This window comes from Sceloporus occidentalis, unplaced genomic scaffold, assembly GCF_023333645.1.
Source record: "Sceloporus occidentalis isolate IW3139 unplaced genomic scaffold, rSceOcc1.0.p SCAF_25, whole genome shotgun sequence".
NCBI lineage: Eukaryota > Metazoa > Chordata > Lepidosauria > Squamata > Phrynosomatidae > Sceloporus > Sceloporus occidentalis.
In genome coordinates, this window is record NW_028317005.1 from 11186038 (window position 1) to 11204679 (window position 18642).

The window sequence follows — 18642 nt, forward strand, 5'->3', positions numbered from 1 at the left end:
CGACCAAAATGTTTGCTCATAACGATTGGCCAAAAGTGGATAATATAAACCGATTAAGAAATTGAAAATACAATAAGAATATTTTTGTACAGAGTGCAGGAAACTATAGAATTATAAAGCAATACTCAATGCTCTTTAAGCCTCATTTTAAAGATCTTCCTGAAACGAGAAGTCGAAAAACATGTTTATTGAGTTCTGGGTCCATTTGCTATTGTAGCATTAAAAAAAGATTGTTAGTCAATCCGCTCATATCCTGCAGTACTGGGAGAACCTTGGTCAGCTGGATAAAGCATCTAGCAATATTTGTATCTGGGAGGATCTCAGTATGTACTTGCACTGGAAAGTTATTAAAAGCTATTGTTTTGTACATTAAATATGTCAAAAGCCGTTCACAATTCATATTCTTTTTTGTTTTATTATTGTCCAAAATATTGGATTTAAAACTTAAAATTAAGTCTATGTGTCTGCCAAAGAACTAATTAACCCAAATGACTGAAGCTTACAAAGCAACATCCACTGGAGGATTTATAGAGAAAACAATTGAGACTTGTAAACAGCACCAGATGTGGCAGAGACCATCTGATATCCCTGAACGAATACAAAGGAAAATAATTACATTGTGAAAAATGCTTTTTTCTTCTCAACTTGTGATCAATAAAATACACATGCATACCTGTATAGACAAGAGACCTATATAGCAGTGAAAATATATGGGAATTGCAGTGAGATTGAACATATCAAATGGCCAACTTCACTATGTATTATGAGAGCCCCACCCTGGCTGAGCTGAGTTACATATATAATACATAGTTCAATCTGAAAGGTAGCTTTCAAATATACGTGGGAACTTCCCAGGGTAGAGCTACCTGGAACTCTTTCTCTTCTGGGGTGGGGGTGGCTTTTTGAAGGGGTGGAGCTAGCCATATGTAGGGGCAGAGATAGCCCCCGACAGCCTTTAGGTGGAGGGCAGTGGTGTGGCCAAAAACATTCCTTTGCCCAGAGAAAGAAGAAACTGACCCAGAGATCCGGGGAAGCAATGCTTCAACAAAAGACTCTGGTCCAACCCAAAGAGTTCTCGGGTGTGCATTCCCCCCGACATACCTGTGCATTATGCATTGCTTACTAAACTCTTTTTTCAGGAGAATCGTGTTAGATTTGGTCCTTTATAATTAAATCAATGAAATGCTCCAGTTCAAATCTTCAACAAATGTAGAATTCAGCAAAAAATGTATGCTTATAACTGAGTCCATGTGTGAATGTTAGTGTCACCATGCTGGAAATGGAAATTAACATGGGCAACATATTTTATGTCCCATTGCTTACAAGCCAAATCTTTCATGACCATGTCTTCCAGTATGACATGTTTAAACTAAGCCGGTTCTCTAATTTAGCACTATGAGAAATTAGGACAAAATAAGAACAAGATTCCCTTTTGATATTCGTCTCATCAATTTTCCTAGATCTGCAGTTTTTGGATCTGTCACGTGCACGTCCTATACTTGTATTTAGCAGATTATTATTTTCTATAGTAAAAATAAACTCTTGTATTTCTTTTCATATTTCAATAAAATACCTCCTTAGTTGTTTGGGAAGCTTGCCATCTCCATTGTTGAACTGCTAAGTATTTTTTCCCCTTTTCCTTAATCCAACATCTAATGGCTCAGAAGACATTCCAGATCCAGATGTTAGCTTTGGCTTAAAATAAATATGTGAAAATATTGCGTAATCACATATTTGACAAATTATTTCACTGCTGATCCAATTGCAAATAGCAGTTTCTGAACTATTCCAGCGTGCACCACTTGATTCCTATATTATGAAAATGCCTTCACCCCTCCTATTCTAATACATTGCATAATTTCTCTGTGAACCCTTTAATAGTGGCTGACTTGACCAGGAATGAACAGCTCTTTAGTGAGATCCTCCAAGTGAATAATCAGGAGTGAGGTATAAACCAGAAAGAAACGCAAGTCGACTGAAGCCAACTGTTTATAATAGTCTTAATTATTCTATTACTGGATATGCCACAAAGAGTAATTCAAAGGAGGAGAAACACAGACAAATGGCCATAGGCGCTAAAAGTAGACGGAAACATAACGTTACAGTGTATGTCTTTCTGAAGAGGGGGCTGAAATTAGAATAGTTTTGCAACAGAAGTGGGAAAATACTAATAGACTGATGAAAATGGGGCAGGTCATGTTTGATGTCTACAGGTAGCAATAAATGAGAACACTATATGGGCCAAACGCTTATTACTTATTATTATATCAAACTGCACAATTTAGTGTCCTTATAATTTTTTTCTGCTTGTATCACTATACATTTAGAAAAGCAGAACTTTTCAAATGGAATCATAAAAACAGGTGTCATAGCGCCACCTAGGGGGCAAAGGATATAAAGCATTTATTTAGGTCTTCCATTGGGCCATGAAGGACCAGCAGTTGTGCAAGTGTACTGAATTAAATAAGTTTCCTCCTGTAAAAAGTAAGACTGCCCCACACAAACTCATGTACTTACAAATGCATGTGGGGATTCTACAGAATCGGTTTAGATACCAGTGCGCATGCGTAATGTCTTCTCATTGAAAAGCAGCCAGTCAGTGGCAAGAAAAGTTTAATCATGGAGGAAGAAGGCAGTTTTGCAGCATAGCTGTGAATCCTGTGTCAGATAAGTGCTTTATTTTTCTCCCAGTACTCAGAGAGTACTTTAATATGCATTCTTCTATAGTAGAGGTGTTCGGACATTAGACTGTCCCTTTAACAAGTGTTTAAATGTCAGTGAATTATCTAAAACTACTTTAGCCTACTATCAAAGTCCCGCAACTCCAAGGTAAGTTGCTCAATATTAAAGTTTATTCTTTATAAAGTGCCAGTGAATCAAATGGGAGGAAAATAGCGTAACGTGTTTTGCTTACTCATAAGCTGATCAGATCTTAAATTAGATCTGCTACTGGACAACCTTTTGTGTTAAGGTAGCAACTTAATAATAAAAAATAAAAAAATTAAACAAAGTAGTTGCCATAGCACCTGCTGTCCCTCTGACAAGATTCTAAGCTTGCGAGCAGGGCTCTCTCCACCTAATGTATCGGTTTGTCTTAGTCTCTCAATTCTATTCTTGTCATACCCCTTGAATCTATGTCTTGTATTAAGCGATGCATAAATTGTTGGCGCTATATAAATAAAAGATAATAAAAATACACATTAAAAAATCCCCAATCCAAAGTTCAAAAATAAGGAGAAATAGTGTAGTACGTAAGGGAGCGTTTTACTCCTGTTTAACAGTAAAAAAAACATATAAAACCCTATGCAAGTGGTTTATTATTCTAGTTAGGGGGACCTATATTTTGTAAGAAACACTAAGTAAAGTTACATTATTTTTATATGTTTACTTTTTTTGACATATAATTCATAAATACTGACAGACTATGTAAAAAGTGGTATAAAGAGAAAGCCCTAGCTGTCCTTGGCAAAACAATATATAATGTGCAGGTACACTAAACATGGAAAAAGGTGTTAAATGTTTAGACATGAAGAGCGATAAAGTCTGGCAGCAGCTTTCAGAATGGATCAGAGCAGTTAGAGAAGCCAGTTAGCAGGGAGTTGAAGTAACCCACATGGGATATAACACAGGAATTAGTTAGCCTCTTGCACAAAGAAAGGACACATTCTGGAGAAATTTTGCAGATGGAGGTGGCAGGAGTTGTTGAGCTTCTTGCTGAAAACATTCTCTCTGTCCCAGTTGCATAGCCATCACAATTTGGCCCTTGTCAAAGTCATCCTTACGCTTGCCCATTTTCCTGCTTCTAACATGATCACTTGCTGCCTAATATATCCCACGCCATAAGATTATCACTTTACCTGTCAGCGGTCATGTCATGGTTGACACGCGTATGTAAGAGGCATGACAAATGTACCACTTTTCCTCCAGATCCTAAAACAGGGATGGATTTTATTATCCGCTTTTAAACAGCAGACTTGTAAATAGAAAGTGCTGTACATCTCTTCAACTTCGATTATCTGGGGCTTGTATCAATCCAGACCGAGGTTACACATGCAGGAGGGGCCTTTATTGCATAGAGAAACATACGGTCCAACACTTGATACAAAGAATGTGACTTTCCAGCACCAGGTATTTGTGTTCTACAATCACTCAGCCAGGGCAGTCTAAAATCGGTAAGACGGTATGTAAAGAAACATGAGCCACGCTGGAAGCGGAACATGTTCAACAGGATGTGCTCGGACCCAATAAAGTGTGAGGGCTGTTCCGGAAGCTTTAATAAATACCAGATATAGGGTATTCATTCAGCAACTCTGTCGAAACTACAAATAACACACGAGTGCCTAATGTTTTGAAAGCTTTATTTTAAAACATCATTCTTCTGATTCAGACTCCTCATCCTGGCTGATCTGGAAGTATCTGAGCTCGTAAGTCTCTTTGTCAGATGCAACCACACGTAGCCAGTCGCGCAAGTTATTTTTCTTCAGGTATTTCTTTGTAAGATACTTCAGGTACCTATTAAATAAATACATACATGTTAGTGACCTTGACACTTATGATTGACCCACCCCAGCTAAAACTGGTGACCAAACTGGCTTTGTAACTTCCAATATTTACAAGAGCAAGGAAAATCTTGACAATAGAAACACAAAATCCATTACAGAGATGCTTTAGTACAAGCACTGTTGTGCCAATGGACAATTCAGTCTTATTTGCGCCCATATATGTAATAAAACGGACATGCTCGTCATTTATAAAATATTGCTTAGCATTAATTCAGCATTTTACAGACAATTCCAACACCTTACTAAATAGTTACTAAACATTTAGAAAGTTACAGAACGGTGAAGACTTGTAGCAAGGATACATTAAAAACGCACAATAGCAGAATTACCAACGTGACCATAACGTTACCTCTTAGAAAACCGTTTCTCGGAGACAACGGTAATTTTGTTCTTTAAGCGTTCAATATGAACAATGTTCCCAAGGTTTCCGGTTTTTCCATTGACCTTCACCTTTTCTTTAAGAAACTGTTCCTGTTACGGAATAACAAAAGATATAGACACTAGGGAAGGAAACCCTAGGTACAAACTAGGGAAGGGAGCCCTAGTTTCAGGACTTATTAACAAATGTACACACAGACCCCAAGTTAAACAATATGGTTCATTGAAAAGAAAAAACAGAATATTCGGTAAATCTTCAGAGATAAGCCTTAATATATAGCGCTGCCAGCACATCTTAGCCCGATAATGGAATAAAAAAAGCCTGGTTTAAGCAATATAGTCTCTGAAAGCACCTACAAAGCAACAATAATTGTGATGAGCGAACACCGCGGTCTTAGGTTGGTAAAGCAAAATCAGTCTAAATCTTAAAGGCTTGTTTCTCTGATCGTAAAATCTTTTACGCAAGTTCATCAACAGGTTTATTTTGACAGCTTGTTCATATGACAATACATACAGAAACCGTAACTTACGAAGTTGGCAGAATCAAAGATCCCATCTTCCACCGGATGCGTCAGATCCAGGGTGAACCTGCTAATAATTTTTTTGGACTTCTTGTCTTTTAGCTGCAAGAAAAAAGAAATAGATGTTGTGTAGGTGATGAGTTAGCCAAGGAACCGCGCCAACACAAACATTAACCTTAATTACAAAACATGATCTAGATAATAAAAATGCCGTGATCCTTTAACACATCAATATAACTTAAAGTACAATACTGAAATCGAAATAGCCATCCCTGGTTTAGAGTTTACCCAAAAAAGCCATTCCCGCAACCTTATTAAACAGTTGATTGACAGCCCAATAAGTAGTATATAGTTATAGTTTGGGGTGGGGATGAATGGTTTGCAGGATAAGCATCATCAGAATATGTATAAACTATATTGCAGGGGAGGCATAAAAAATATTAAAAAAAAAAGAAAGATTTAACAAGTCACAGTAGGCGTTTAATCTAAAAATTTGAGTGCAAAAGGCTTGGAGGTGATGTAAAGCAGATTTACTTTACTGGGAGGGTGACAGGTAAGCGGACGGCCTCCGGCATAAGTGGTAGAGGCAAATACTCTTGGGGAACTTAAAAACGCATTCATAGACAAAGCTATCCTCGATGTAAGACGAGAGCAAGGAATCTTATCTATAGCCAAGTCAGAAGTATCTTTATATAAGGTCGGGACTAGGAAAAAAAACATGCGCATCAGACAAAACCCGTAATTTATTTTTGATATACGCGGGCCTGTAATGTCTACCCCTACCACGGGTCAGAAGCGGGCTAGAAGTAACCTATAGGCGGCCTTATGAAAACCCTTAACAAAGGCGTGCACACACGATCCGGCACTGAAAATATTCCGGAATTAACCATGTTCTAGAACAGAAGCGCCAACACTTAGATCGCTACTTAACACTTACAGGAGCCATTTTCCCTTCGGCGGCCGTAAAAAGGAAGAACGACGCCGGGCTCATTGCTCTTATAGGTTAAGTGACGTAACTGTCAGGGGGAGGAGCGATAACATGACATGTATTGTACGGAGAGTTCTCATGCAGACTAACGGAAAGATTCCGAGTTCCAACCGTCGTAGCGCTGTCTACAAACGCATACAGCAGCTTCGGCGTGGCGACATTCTTTATTCCGCGGCGTTAAACGCTATTTTGGAAGTGCCGCTATGGGAAATATTTCTCATGTGTTTAGCGCTCTGATACCGGGCGTGGCACGGTCGTTAATGCGTCACTTCCGTTTAATCGGCCACATGCTGCTGCTTAGTCAGTGGGTATCGGCATGCTTTAAGAGGTGTGATTACAGGTCAGCCAACATGGCGTACAGCGAACGCAGCGGCGGAGTTAGTCTGTCACACGCTAGTCGCGCTGGTAAAACTCCAACATGCGACAAGTACACCTCTAATGTTGACGTGGCGTTAGTGTAACCCAAGTAAATCGACGTAAACTGTGTTCGGTAACACGGCGGGTGATGCAATGAGAATGACGTATATAAGATTGGCATCCATGCTTGTGAATATGAGTATATCAGGCACTGGAGGGGAGTATATCCCACGCAGGCAGTAGAGGTGCCTGATGTTACCAAAAATGCCTATTAACTGTTTGGGCTCAAATTCACTGAACTGTCCCATTATATGACTTAAGAGAAAAACCCAATTTTTTTAAAACTGTTGCTGTAGCTCATGACTTAGCGAATCTGCCTCTTGGAAACCCTTTCTTTCCTTGGGTGTGCCGCAAACAGCCCAGGGTTTTTGGACATTTCATTCATTCTGACGGAAGCTCCGCTCTTATTTTAATTATTGAACAAAATCCATTAGATGATTAGCTGAAAATTTACGGGGTAGTATTTTTATACTTATGGCTTAACGGGTTTGGGGGTTGTGAAGAGGGGGGGCAGGAGGGTTATACTTTTTAGATGTTGTGTTAGGGCCATGGGATGTAAGGGTTTTTTCTTTTATTAACTTTTTTTAATTTTATTTTTTGTAGTATGGTTAGAGGTCCTTTTAGGGACCTCTTGAACATGTTATTAATGCCAGTGATGTCACAATGACATCACTTAGCTCCCTTGTTTTTTTTTTTTATTATTTATTGTATTTTAGTGATTTAAAAAAAAAAAACCACAATTACAACATAATAATGATGAGCTCAAATAAGCTTATAGTGTAGAGGTAAGATTGGTGCAACCTTCAGGTTTCGTTCCAGTAAAGGAAGGAAAGATTTACTTTGCACTAAGCAATATGTTGCTAATTACAGTACTTTACAGAGAGGGTGGTTGATGAATGGAACAGCCTCCAATCAGATGTGGTAGAGGCTAAACAGTATGGTTGTAAGAAGGATGGGCCAAACTCAGACTTTTCTTTATAATTGAAGACTAGGGACTGTTTGACCAAATGGAAATAAGCAGTATTGGGAGGTTGTAGCAAAACGTGGAGCTGGAATCCTTTATTCTTTGTGCTAATACACTTGCTCGCTTGTGCAGGATTTCTTGTACAGAAAACTATTTTCGTTAAAAACCGAGTGTGTGAATGGCAGTATTTTGCCACATGGATCTTAACACAAGGGTCCTTTATGAATGGAAATTAACTCTACGACTCTTGGATAAAAAGGGGGCGTTTCAAACAATCATGTCTTTCTGTTGGTTTTTTTTTACCAAAAGCCATACCTCAATATTTAGTTGTTTTCTTTTACTCGACATCGAGAGTTCACACGAGTGTATGCTTTTTACTTAAGAAGTCTCAACATGGAGTCTTACTGCATATGGTGTTGGGGTGGCAGTAAACCAGCGTGTCATGGGTGATGAATCTAAAATTAAGGAGCAATGATGCTAATTCCTTTAGTGAAGCAAGAGGCCAAAGCATACTCCAATGCGCAAAGCACCTTAACTCCAATTGCTGAAGATGCTGGTTCTGATAGAGGTCAGAACACACAATGCAACGCAGTTTTGCTCCAGATACCACAGCACACCTTCAGAGTTCTAGTAGAGCCCATGCCACAACTGGTCACGGCAGCAAAAGGGGGACCTACACAATATTAGGCAGGCGTTCATAACGTTTTGGCTGATCAGTGTATATCATTACCTCCAGCCACCAGCTTCAGCGAATGCTGCAGGGTGGGGTTTGGATACCTGTGCGCATGCGTGGAAAGCATTCCCATTGAACCAGTGGCAGATGTTGAAGAAGGGGAGCAGCTCCAGCAACATTTACACCAGGTGCTTTCTTTCCTTTAAAATATTCCAAGCCTTTTTTTCTTTGTAGATGGGTATCAGGGGCAGACTGAAATGTAACATGAACCTGAGCGATAAACTAAGCTTATAAAAGCATTATATGCTGCTATGTCAAGTTGTGTCTGTAATATATCGTAATATAATCATAAGACCTGCCTTTTGTTCTTTGATGAGAACTCATTCTAAAATGACTTCGTCGTGGAAAATGCCCATGTTTAAGGTCTAACTTTTTCTTAGGCCAAATCCCGCAATAAACGTCCGCCATAAAACCCGTGAAAGATGAAGAGCACCCATGGAGATCACCTTCAAAGGATGCTAGATGTCCTGTTGTAGGCTCCCATTTTACATGGAAGAATTGTGACTAGACGTTCTGTGCTGACAGTTTGACCTCGAGAATGATAGGAAACATGACAGGAAAGAGTTAAACTGTAAACAGGGCCTGAGAAATGAGAGGGTCACCCAACCAGCAGGTATTTGAATATCAGGCAGGAGTTTGCTGCTAGGTTTTTACGACCCAACTCATTAGAAATGCCACGAAGCGTCTGAGCTACAAACTCCCTGCCACACGATAAGTAGATGGTGTCCTAGAGCCAAAGAATGTAAATCGGAGGGCAATTTAAAACTCCTTAAAATAGGGAGATTCCAGCAGATCATTTTACTTGTGATTTATTCAGGTTCATTTTAATGTTTTGTATGTACTCTTTTGTAAAGCACTGTGACAATTTTCTCTTAAGTTTATAATACGTAAGTTCTGGCTTTGTGCTCCGATTGAGGAGATAGCTGTAGTTATGTTACGAGTTCTCTATTTTAGAAGTTTCACCTTTACAAATTGTTTATAATATTCTAAAGTTTGAGCAGTTTAGTTACCGAAGAATCCTTGGGTATTTGCGGAAAGTAAAATCGTCCCTCCTTAACACCATGGGGAGGGCACGCAGTCAGCGGCTCCTCGTGATTTATTTTTTTTTACCCGCATTGCCCTGTACGTTGTTTCAACTGGAAAAGAAGGTTCTGGTACTTCTACACTGCGGACACTCCTTTTTCTTAAAAGAAATCTTAGGAAATTAGTAGGAATGCAAAACAAGTGAAATATCCCCTGATATGCAGTTGTAAATGCATGGTTTGAGTACATTAGCAATTGTGTATTTAAGCCTGGAGATAAAGGTTAAATGCATTTAAGAACGAGTAAGTACTCGGGTAGTTATGAGAGTCCCCAAACCAAAAAAAAAAAAAAAAAAAGCTACCATGTTCCTAGAACACCTCTGTTCTGTCACAAAATAAATCCTGTGCCCAGCTGTACAATATACCATTGTGTGTTCATGTCCTCTGTATTTAGCCTGATGTTTCACAGTTTGTTGTAAATCTACATTATTTTATAATCTAAGACATCGCACTCATGGTTCCGTCAGCCAGGGGGGAAAAAAACTAGAACAATCTGAAATCACCTATGCTTTATTGATATTTTAACTTTGTTCAATCCACAATTGTATAATCTAGTAACACAATTTTAAAACTTTACATGTTTTTGATTTACCAATTAGGTTTAACTTTACAGTGAAATGCAAAATATACAAGGCTTCTAGTTTTGTACAGCTTGAAATGGCAGAATACAATACACAAACCTATCAAAATAGGTTTAGAAACCATACTTTGACAAATCCAAGTGCCTTACTGTCGTTTCATGAGCCTAATCAAAAAGGTACAGAGTTTGAGATTTCAAAGAAATCCAAGTGCGAGGAAATAACTGAATTTACTGCAAAATGTGTTTATGAAGCATGCGGCCAAAATTAAAGACAAGATCAGGTAAAGATGCACATTAGGGGACAGAAGCTGGAGATTGCTTCTCATGATCTTGGAACAAAGCCCAGCACCTCATTGCTAATCTGGTCATGTCCCGGGGGGGGGTTGGGTTTGATGAATACACAGCAGTTACCTGTAGCCAGAGGGTCCATGCAGACCACAGGGTGAAACATGCGAGCCAGTTACTAACAAGTGATTAACACTTAGAAGTTAACTATTAGAAGCACGGCATGCTATGAACACATTTACGCCTTCAGAAAGACATACTGGAGAGGGATTTGAGACCTACGCTAAACTCAGTTATGTATTCCTTATTGCTGTAAAGTGTAGTTAGTAGAACGTGACCGGTTCAGCATCTAGTACAAAATGTTACGTTTAAGCCCGAATACGGCCAGAGAAATCAAGATGTTTGAGAAATCAATGCATTGCATATTATTTTCAGTAAATATGTCATGAGCACAGAAGGGACAGCCACAGTTTGTAAAGGTAGCTCCTTGTGGTGTCCAACGCTGTGTGTGAAGACAATCTCCCAAATATCTATAGTAAGGACTGGTTTACTACAAACTACCAAGAATTCAAAGTAAAGAATGAAGTGCCACAGAGCACGAGGGATTCACCATTGCAGCATTTTGGGGGTGTGAATGGCAGTGTTAACAGACTTCGTCCCAGCCCAGCAGATTGTCAAGTTAGAACTTGGCCTTTGTGTGCGCGCCAATACAGCCAGGTAGGAAGTGAACGGTTTTAGGGGTACTGGGTTTGAGGAACCTTGAAAGCTGGTGTCGGGGCAAATTTGCAGGATCCTAATGCATGAGAAGGAACCCCGTTTCCCGGTTATTTTGGAACAAACAAGGGCCCTCATAGTTGGACACTCAATGAAGAATTCAGCACCAAACAGTGTTTCTGCAATAGACTTAAGGGTGTTAATACTCAACTATGACCAATGCCACGTTAACAGTAAAAATGGACACATTGTACATCACAGAATTTTCAGCAGTAATGAAAACTATCAAAACAATGTTACGGATTAAATGTATTTGGGGCACTCAGTGGTAAAACAGGCACAGGAACACTGCCAAATGTAAAGCTGCAGGAGAAACAGAATTAATTTGCTGTAAGTGCTAAAGTGTATTCCATAATGGAGGAAAGCGGCAGAGAACGGCAACAGAGCTCAGGAACAAATTATGACTTCTGTTCAAAAAAACCAAGAGCAAATAGTAATGTAGATTGCTGTCCATTAAAGGAGCGTAAGGGGATTATTGATGACTTGCATTAAAAAATAAATTTAAAAATTTGCATGTCCGTTCAAGTTTTTTTTGCACGGGGGGGGAACAAACCAAGCACTGGAAGCACTACAAAACAATTCCTGGGAAGGTCTTTACTCCGTTTAATATTTCAAGATAAATACAATAAGAAAAAAGAGCAACTGAACTGCATTTTTCTATTTTTATTTTTTTTCAGTCCAATGACAAAGGCCTCGAGTGAAAATCTGTAGCATTAACAACTCTAACCCTCATTTGTGTCATGTACGCCTGCCACCCAGAATCACCCAACAAAGTTGCCCGTCTAGACCATAGGCAGGCTTTGACACTTTTTTGTTGCATTACGCAAGCCAACATGTCGGCAAATGTACAGAGGTCATTTTTCTTCCACATGGCCACCAGGACTTTTTATAAGGGAGGGATAAGGAAACTAGCAAGTCAACTGGCATCTCCAATCACTTAACATGCATAAGATTTAAACTTGCTTAAGTCGTTCTTATTGTGTACTTTATACAAACAAGAAACTACAGAATAGGTATAACATTACCGCTTAGTTATTACCTTTTACACGAGGCGCATGTGACCAATTTCTAGCAGCCCGGTTTAAACTATGCATCGCACACAGATGCAACATATCTACTAAATGTTTGGCCAGTTTAGTTGGACCCTCAAAATAAACACCTGTAGGAATGTCAAAAGGTAATAACCAATGCATTTAATTATTAAACTGAAGTGATAATGAAAATTGCCAGTTAACCTGCATAACCAAATTTAGCTTCCAGCAAATACCTGAAAATTGAAAAAAAATATGAGGTTTTTGAAAAGGCCATAGCTTTGGTGACAATCAGAACCAAATTTAAGATCGGCTGTTCTTGACCTGAGCACTTTGCTCGAGCCTCTGAATTGGTTTTATTTGGTCATGGCCTTGATGGCTACAGCACATTCTTCATTCATTGCACACAAGACTGAGATCTGAAAAATAAATATTGAATAACATTTTGTTAATATCTTTAAACAGATTGTATTTCTACCACTTGAAAAATGCATAAACAAAATCAAAGTGGAGGATGATTAAAATCATGCATAAACAGCAACCCATCCTACATTTCTGTGGCAGCTAACAAACACTGCATCTAACAAGGTTTAATACATCACACAGCAAGCTCCCTTACCATGATCTCCTCTCCTGCTTCAAATCTAGATTCTATTTCCTTTCCCAGGTCACCATCCGGCAGCTTCAGATCATCACGAACATCACCACAGTCATTCAGGAGGGACAAGTATTTGTCAATGATACCAATCAGCTATGGGGGGGGGGGGGGATGCCAAAAAATAAGTTAAACATTTTTCGTTTATGTTCACATAGACTTTAGAGCATTTAATTTGGCATTGGTTAAAACATGGTCATTAGTTGACAAGCTTACTACCAGAATCTAAGTAAAAAGCTTTTTCCAAGAACGTTTTTACGTGTTTTCATACTTGCCATGTGCATGCATTTAGCCAGTTATATTGACCCAATTTTTACTAGACAAATACCCTGACAGCTTCATAGTGCCTTTGTCGTGAAAAACAAAAAAAACAGCTCATCCAGCCCGACTGGCTTTGTTTACAGACTGAATCGGCTGGCCCCATACATGTGAAACAGGGAAATAGCCAGTGGGAAAGTCTGCTGGTTCAATAGTGAAACCTACTCCCGGCATACCCTACAGGCCAATGTCACCGCCTCAGCCCAAGCAATAACATTGTTTTGCGTTGAATAAAATGGGAAAGCAAAGTCCAATGAAAACAGTGTGACTGGAGAACTGACACATTAGGCAGAAAACCCCCAAGACAAGGCAGAACATTAACAAGACTGTAAAACTACATTCAGTGTTTGCATATACTAGTGTAACCCTGAGCTAAAAGGGAGGTCAGCTTCTAGTACTTTGTTTTGAGTGCCAGTACGTCTAGTTATACTTTGAGGTATTAACTTCAAAGAAAAGGAGTCATTTCTGCCATGACCACCACATGCAAAGTCAATCGGCGCTGAAATGCAGATTGCACGATTCTACCTTGAGGAATAAAAGCGTTTCAGCCGTCACCTTCCCAGTACCAACGAGACATGTAAACTTCACTGTATCCATTTCAAAGAGGATAATGTTCCATGGCCCAAAAGAGCAAGAGAGGCTTATGGGGCCCTACAGTGGCCTCCTTTAGATTTTTGCAGAAAGGCCCAAAAGCTTGCGACTTTGTATATTAAAAGGAAACATATCACTTTAACAAAACCTAGTTACCTTGCACTGAACCCATTCACATCCTCAACCTTCTAAGGATATCCGATAACCTTTTAAGCAAGACTCCTAAATCTCAGAACCATTAAATGGGAAATTGCTTAAGTCTCACTATAAACAGTTCACCTCTTAGACTGATATGGAAAAAATGGTAGAGCTAGTATCTACTCCAGAATTCCTAACCCCACTAAATGACTGCATTAGCCAAGCGTAAATAGGAAGGGAATGCAACACTAAGGAGGCGAATTGATATTTCAAGCACTTATAAAAGGCTGCGACAGGTAACCACGTAATTATGTTCTATTCCAACACTATTTACTGCTCTCAAATTCTGCTTCTATGCAAATTCAATGGCCATACAAGTTATCTGGCAGGAGAACATATATTTGGTTGATACAAATAACTGGACAGTACACTTTGAGCCAGGCAAACAAAAACAGCACAACAGTACTGTCACAGAGAAAAGGCTACCCACTAAGCTTTCTCTGGGATTGTAATAAAAGTACTTAACAGGAAATTAAATATGCTTCACATCCACTAGAATGTTAGTTGGAAAATAGTGCAAGACTACACTCATTAAGCCATTTTAACACTGAAAAATTAAATCATATCCAGAATTTACGCATTTGGGATTTAAGATTTGTAAAAACAGGAAGAATTGTCTAGGTATCAGAAGATAATTCTGAAATGGTGGGATCCTGGAGTAACAAAAAAATTAACCCCCGATTATCTCTCCTTTCCGCACTACCTACAGAGGACTTTTAGACACGGTATTGCAAAGAAAGTTGAGCCTCCTTTGCACCTACAGCGGTTAGGCTGAACACACCATTACATAGGATCAGGGTACAGAAGGCTAAATTACACGCTTGAACGGTTAACACTTAACCCTTGTTTACTGTGTGCCAGGTTGTTAATATTAACACTATTGGTATTCTATCTCACCTGGTAATCGCATCTCTTAATATTGGGCACATCCATGTTGTGGGTAGAAGGACAAATATCTTCATACTTCTTACCACTGAAAATATCAATTCCGACAAGGTGAACCTACAGAACAGGAAAAAACATGCATAAGTTACAAAAACGCAAGAAGCAGGGAAAACCTACCATCTAAACTCTCAGAAAACACCTACAAAAATCTAACCTGAACAGAAATAAAAGCTTAGTAATCAGCTAAAGCACTAGACATCTTATCACTACTCACATTTTCCTTTTACAGGTCATATTCACCTGCAGCAGATAAGATCAGGTCACAGGAATTAAATCGATTTAGTTTTTTGGTATTTACCTTGGCATGCCCGTGCTTGCCAGTCTTGGAAGTAGACATTTCAACAATCTTGCATGGGCGTCCCTTCAGAACCACAAACCCATTCTTACGCAGGGCAGAGCACTGCATGGGGAAAGTGGTGGATGCCCCAGCATCTCCAGTGGTAAAATCGATGTCATCTGCCATGTTGCTGGGTGTCTACAGAGTACTGATACGCCAGAAGGTTACAGTTAGTAGCGAACACTAACAGTTTCTACCTTTCAGTTGTGATAACGTACTCGCGTACTTAACGCCGCTTATTTACGCTGGTAGATAAGGCACCGGCTGTATCTTTGTTTAAAGCTTCATCAGATCAACTGCAGGCAGCCTCGATGATACTAAAAGAGCAGCGCAAGATAAACGCTAAGCATTCCAAGCAACACGCAAACCGACAAAAACGGGCCACATACCATCCACGTGTCGGAGCCCCCTTGCCCCAGGAAACGGAAACAAGGCGCCTCAGCTAACTGGAGCGAGGGAAACCTCGGTCACCGGTACAGTTCGCTCACTCCTGGCGGGAGCCAAGCACCCCTCCCCCACAGTGACTAATGACTATGCGTTACACTGAGGCCCAGCGCTCTGGGCGAGACCCCGCTGCGGTCCGGATACAGCAGACCAAAGCGCCTCAGCAGACAAAAAAAAGTCTTAACACAGAGGGTATAACAGGCGTTACGGCGGGAGCCGACAGCTGTTACAAAAGCTAGGCCGCACATCACAGCCTCCCATCCCCCATACACCCGCATGGCCACCGCGCCGCGCGGCCCAGACCTCAGCCGGCTGTCGCGGCAGCGAGCCCGATAGCAGTAACACGCTAACCCGACATTTCGTCCAGCGCTCGTAAACCAACAAGCCACGAAGCGTCAGGTCCACGCCCGTGCCGGCCTCACCCTCTGCAAACGCCGCGGACATTACATGACGCCATTACACCAAGCCCTCCGCGCAAACCTGTCACTGTCAACTCTCCACCCTGACTTTCTGCTACACGCAGAGCTCCCGCTTACTGATTAGACTATCAAAAGGCAGGCTCAATAGCTGGGAACCCGGGCGCCATGCTATTCCTTCCTTACCTTGCAACAAAAAAAGGAACGTCACTGCGCAAACGCGCCCAATTTCACTGCGGCAGCCCGGGAGAGGAGGGGCCAACAAAGACTTCACCCAGCTCTGCCCCTCCACTTCCGGCTTACAAGTGGGTGGGGCTATTGTCTGCGTATGGACATGCGCCCAAACGGGGGGGAGCTTGAGCATCGAGATCCGGCGCGGAGTGACACATAGCGTTCAGGCTCCGCCTACTTTCGCCTCCGTGTTGTGTGAGTGTCATAGCTTCAGGCTGTAAGTGGAATGTTGTGGGGTGGGTTTGAGCTGAAGCGAAAGTCATGTAGGGATTGTTGCGGTAAAACGCCCCCTTCCGTTACACTGAAATCACTGTGCATAGTGTCCGTTAAATTTACCTTAAACTACTTCACCCGTTCTAAATCGCGGCTGTATATTGAGGGCTAAAGAGCGGGAACGCGCGCGTCCTTTCTTTACTGTTTTGACGTAAAATGGGTTTATCTTACGAAGCGCAGCCTCTGAATACTACAGTGTTTGTTCAAGTATAGAGAGCAAGTTTTACGCATTTATCGTTCCGATTGGGGTGCTGTAGCTTATGGCTAATATTTTGTGCTTGTTAAGCAGAGTAGGTATATTTTCTAGAAATTTATGTAATTTTGATTATATATATATATATATATATATGTACGCACACTTATTATTTTATTGTTTTATGTACCGCCATCAGGCTCTGCATCGCCGTACAAAGGGCAGATAGGGCACAGAAGTTAGTATATAACATAACGATGACATACAGAAAGAAGAGGTGGGGAGGGTTAATATATAATGGGGAAAGCTATGTAAAAGATCTTTAGAAATGGACAAGAATCAAAACAGTGAACGCCTATGGTAAGGTGGTGTGAAGATTGTTAGATTGCAAGCTTTCAAGACAAGCTATGTCTCTTAATGCAAATAATTATATAAGATGCTTGAAGAGGAGACGCAGATAGTCCTGAAATCTTCGAGGTTATTATACTTCAGTCAGCCAATAAGTCTTTACCGAATTTGCTCTGTTTTATTATATGGCTGACGTGGTGCTAAATGGTGCGGTTCCCTAGGTATAAATACATGGGAGTAAAATTATTGATTGGTTTAACACAACTCTTATATGGGGTATAACTAGGAATGCACCTTATTGAAAATTCAGGATGCGCTTGGCAGACAATGACCCCCCCACCTTAAAAGAAAAAAAAACACGTATGTGAAATATTATATAGTTGCTAATAGCAATTACACTCCTATCATGCCCAGGCAACCAGTACATGCTGGAATCTGGGTATGCCTGCGGAATCTCAGGCGCTTTATAAATAAATGTAATGTAATGATAGGAGTGTGATTTCTGTTAGCAATCATATATATTTAATATAGCAATCCTGTACAAGCAGCCAATAAATTCCGAAACCTGGCTAGCTGCCCCCCCTTTGTGTATTGATGCTGCCAGCACAGATAAAATGCTGCCCTGCAGGATGGGGGTCTGCACATCACTTACAACCTCCCTGTGCCATGCCCCCCCCTTACACATCCATGCTTTAACATGCATATTCATTTACTCATTCCCAGATACTCATTCATTCCCTCAATCACGCATACTCGTTCACACATCCCCTCCAACCCCCGTACCTGAACTGCAGATTTCCCGGTGCCGTTCACAGACTTTCGCAGGGGCCGCTGCTTCCCTCTGCGTTGCTGGCCCTTTGAGTGTGCAACTTCTCTTGTACCGCCCGGGAACGGAGCAGAGTCGCGTGATGTGACGTCAATTCACGTGACTGCTGGGTTACCTGCTGCCCCTTGGCGGAACAAGAGACGCTGCTTGCTCAGTGTGTGCGAGCAACCCACAGGTAAGCAGCAGCAATTGCCCGCCGCCCCTGGATGAGGGTAGATTCTTTTCGGCCGTTTTTTGTTTTGTTTTAAATTTCGCCTTTTTTCCGCCAATATGTTGGGTTTGTTCAGCCATGGCACCTACAGCAAAGACAATTTAAGAAAGATTGCAAAGAAATTAGATTTTTCTTTCTATTTTAGTATAGTATACTTTGTGATTAATGTATTTCTTTGACTTTAAAAGAAGGTCCTATTTCTCAAGCAATATATATAATTTGTATATATTGAAAAGGGGTAATCACGGTTTAACAAAAATATAGGAAAAAAAAAAACCTCTCTGCTCCTGGAGGGGTTAAACCTGCCGAAACTTGTGTATTTGTTTGTCAATTAATGTAAT

General features: G+C 40.5%; 2 protein-coding genes across 2 annotated transcripts; both read right to left on the reverse strand.

Moving 5' to 3' along the window:
* Nucleotides 1-4370: 4370 nt before the first annotated feature.
* On the reverse strand, nt 4371-6407 carry LOC149300401 (ribosomal protein eL22-like 1). Its single transcript, XM_089485401.1, has 4 exons — nt 6399-6407; nt 5471-5563; nt 4912-5033; nt 4371-4512 (listed from the first exon to the last, which is right to left on the reverse strand). Exons 1-4 carry the CDS (start codon nt 6405-6407, stop codon nt 4371-4373), a joined length of 366 nt encoding a protein of 121 aa, XP_089341527.1.
* Nucleotides 6408-12671: 6264 nt separating this feature from the next.
* Nucleotides 12672-15485, reverse strand: LOC149300402 (eukaryotic translation initiation factor 5A-1). Its single transcript, XM_089485400.1, has 4 exons — nt 15321-15485; nt 14975-15079; nt 12935-13066; nt 12672-12734 (listed from the first exon to the last, which is right to left on the reverse strand). The coding sequence occupies exons 1-4, from the start codon at nt 15483-15485 to the stop codon at nt 12672-12674; spliced, it is 465 nt and encodes a 154-aa protein (XP_089341526.1).
* Nucleotides 15486-18642: the final 3157 nt, after the last annotated feature.

Bases quoted from the DNA above. Each gene is read 5' to 3' on its own strand.
- LOC149300402 (XM_089485400.1), bottom strand. From the start codon at position 15,485: ATGGCAGATGACATCGATTTTACCACTGGAGATGCTGGGGCATCCACC. The intron at 15,080-15,320 runs GTAAATACCAAA...CCTGTTCTGTAG, and splicing joins GCAAGCACGGGCATGCCAAG to GTTCACCTTGTCGGAATTGA. The intron at 13,067-14,974 runs GTGAGATAGAAT...CCCCCCCCATAG, and splicing joins TTAAGAGATGCGATTACCAG to CTGATTGGTATCATTGACAA.
- LOC149300401 (XM_089485401.1), bottom strand. The intron at 5,034-5,470 runs GTAAGTTACGGT...ATTCCGTAACAG, and splicing joins TCTTTGATTCTGCCAACTTC to GAACAGTTTCTTAAAGAAAA. The intron at 4,513-4,911 runs GTAACGTTATGG...TTTATTTAATAG, and splicing joins GAGAAACGGTTTTCTAAGAG to GTACCTGAAGTATCTTACAA.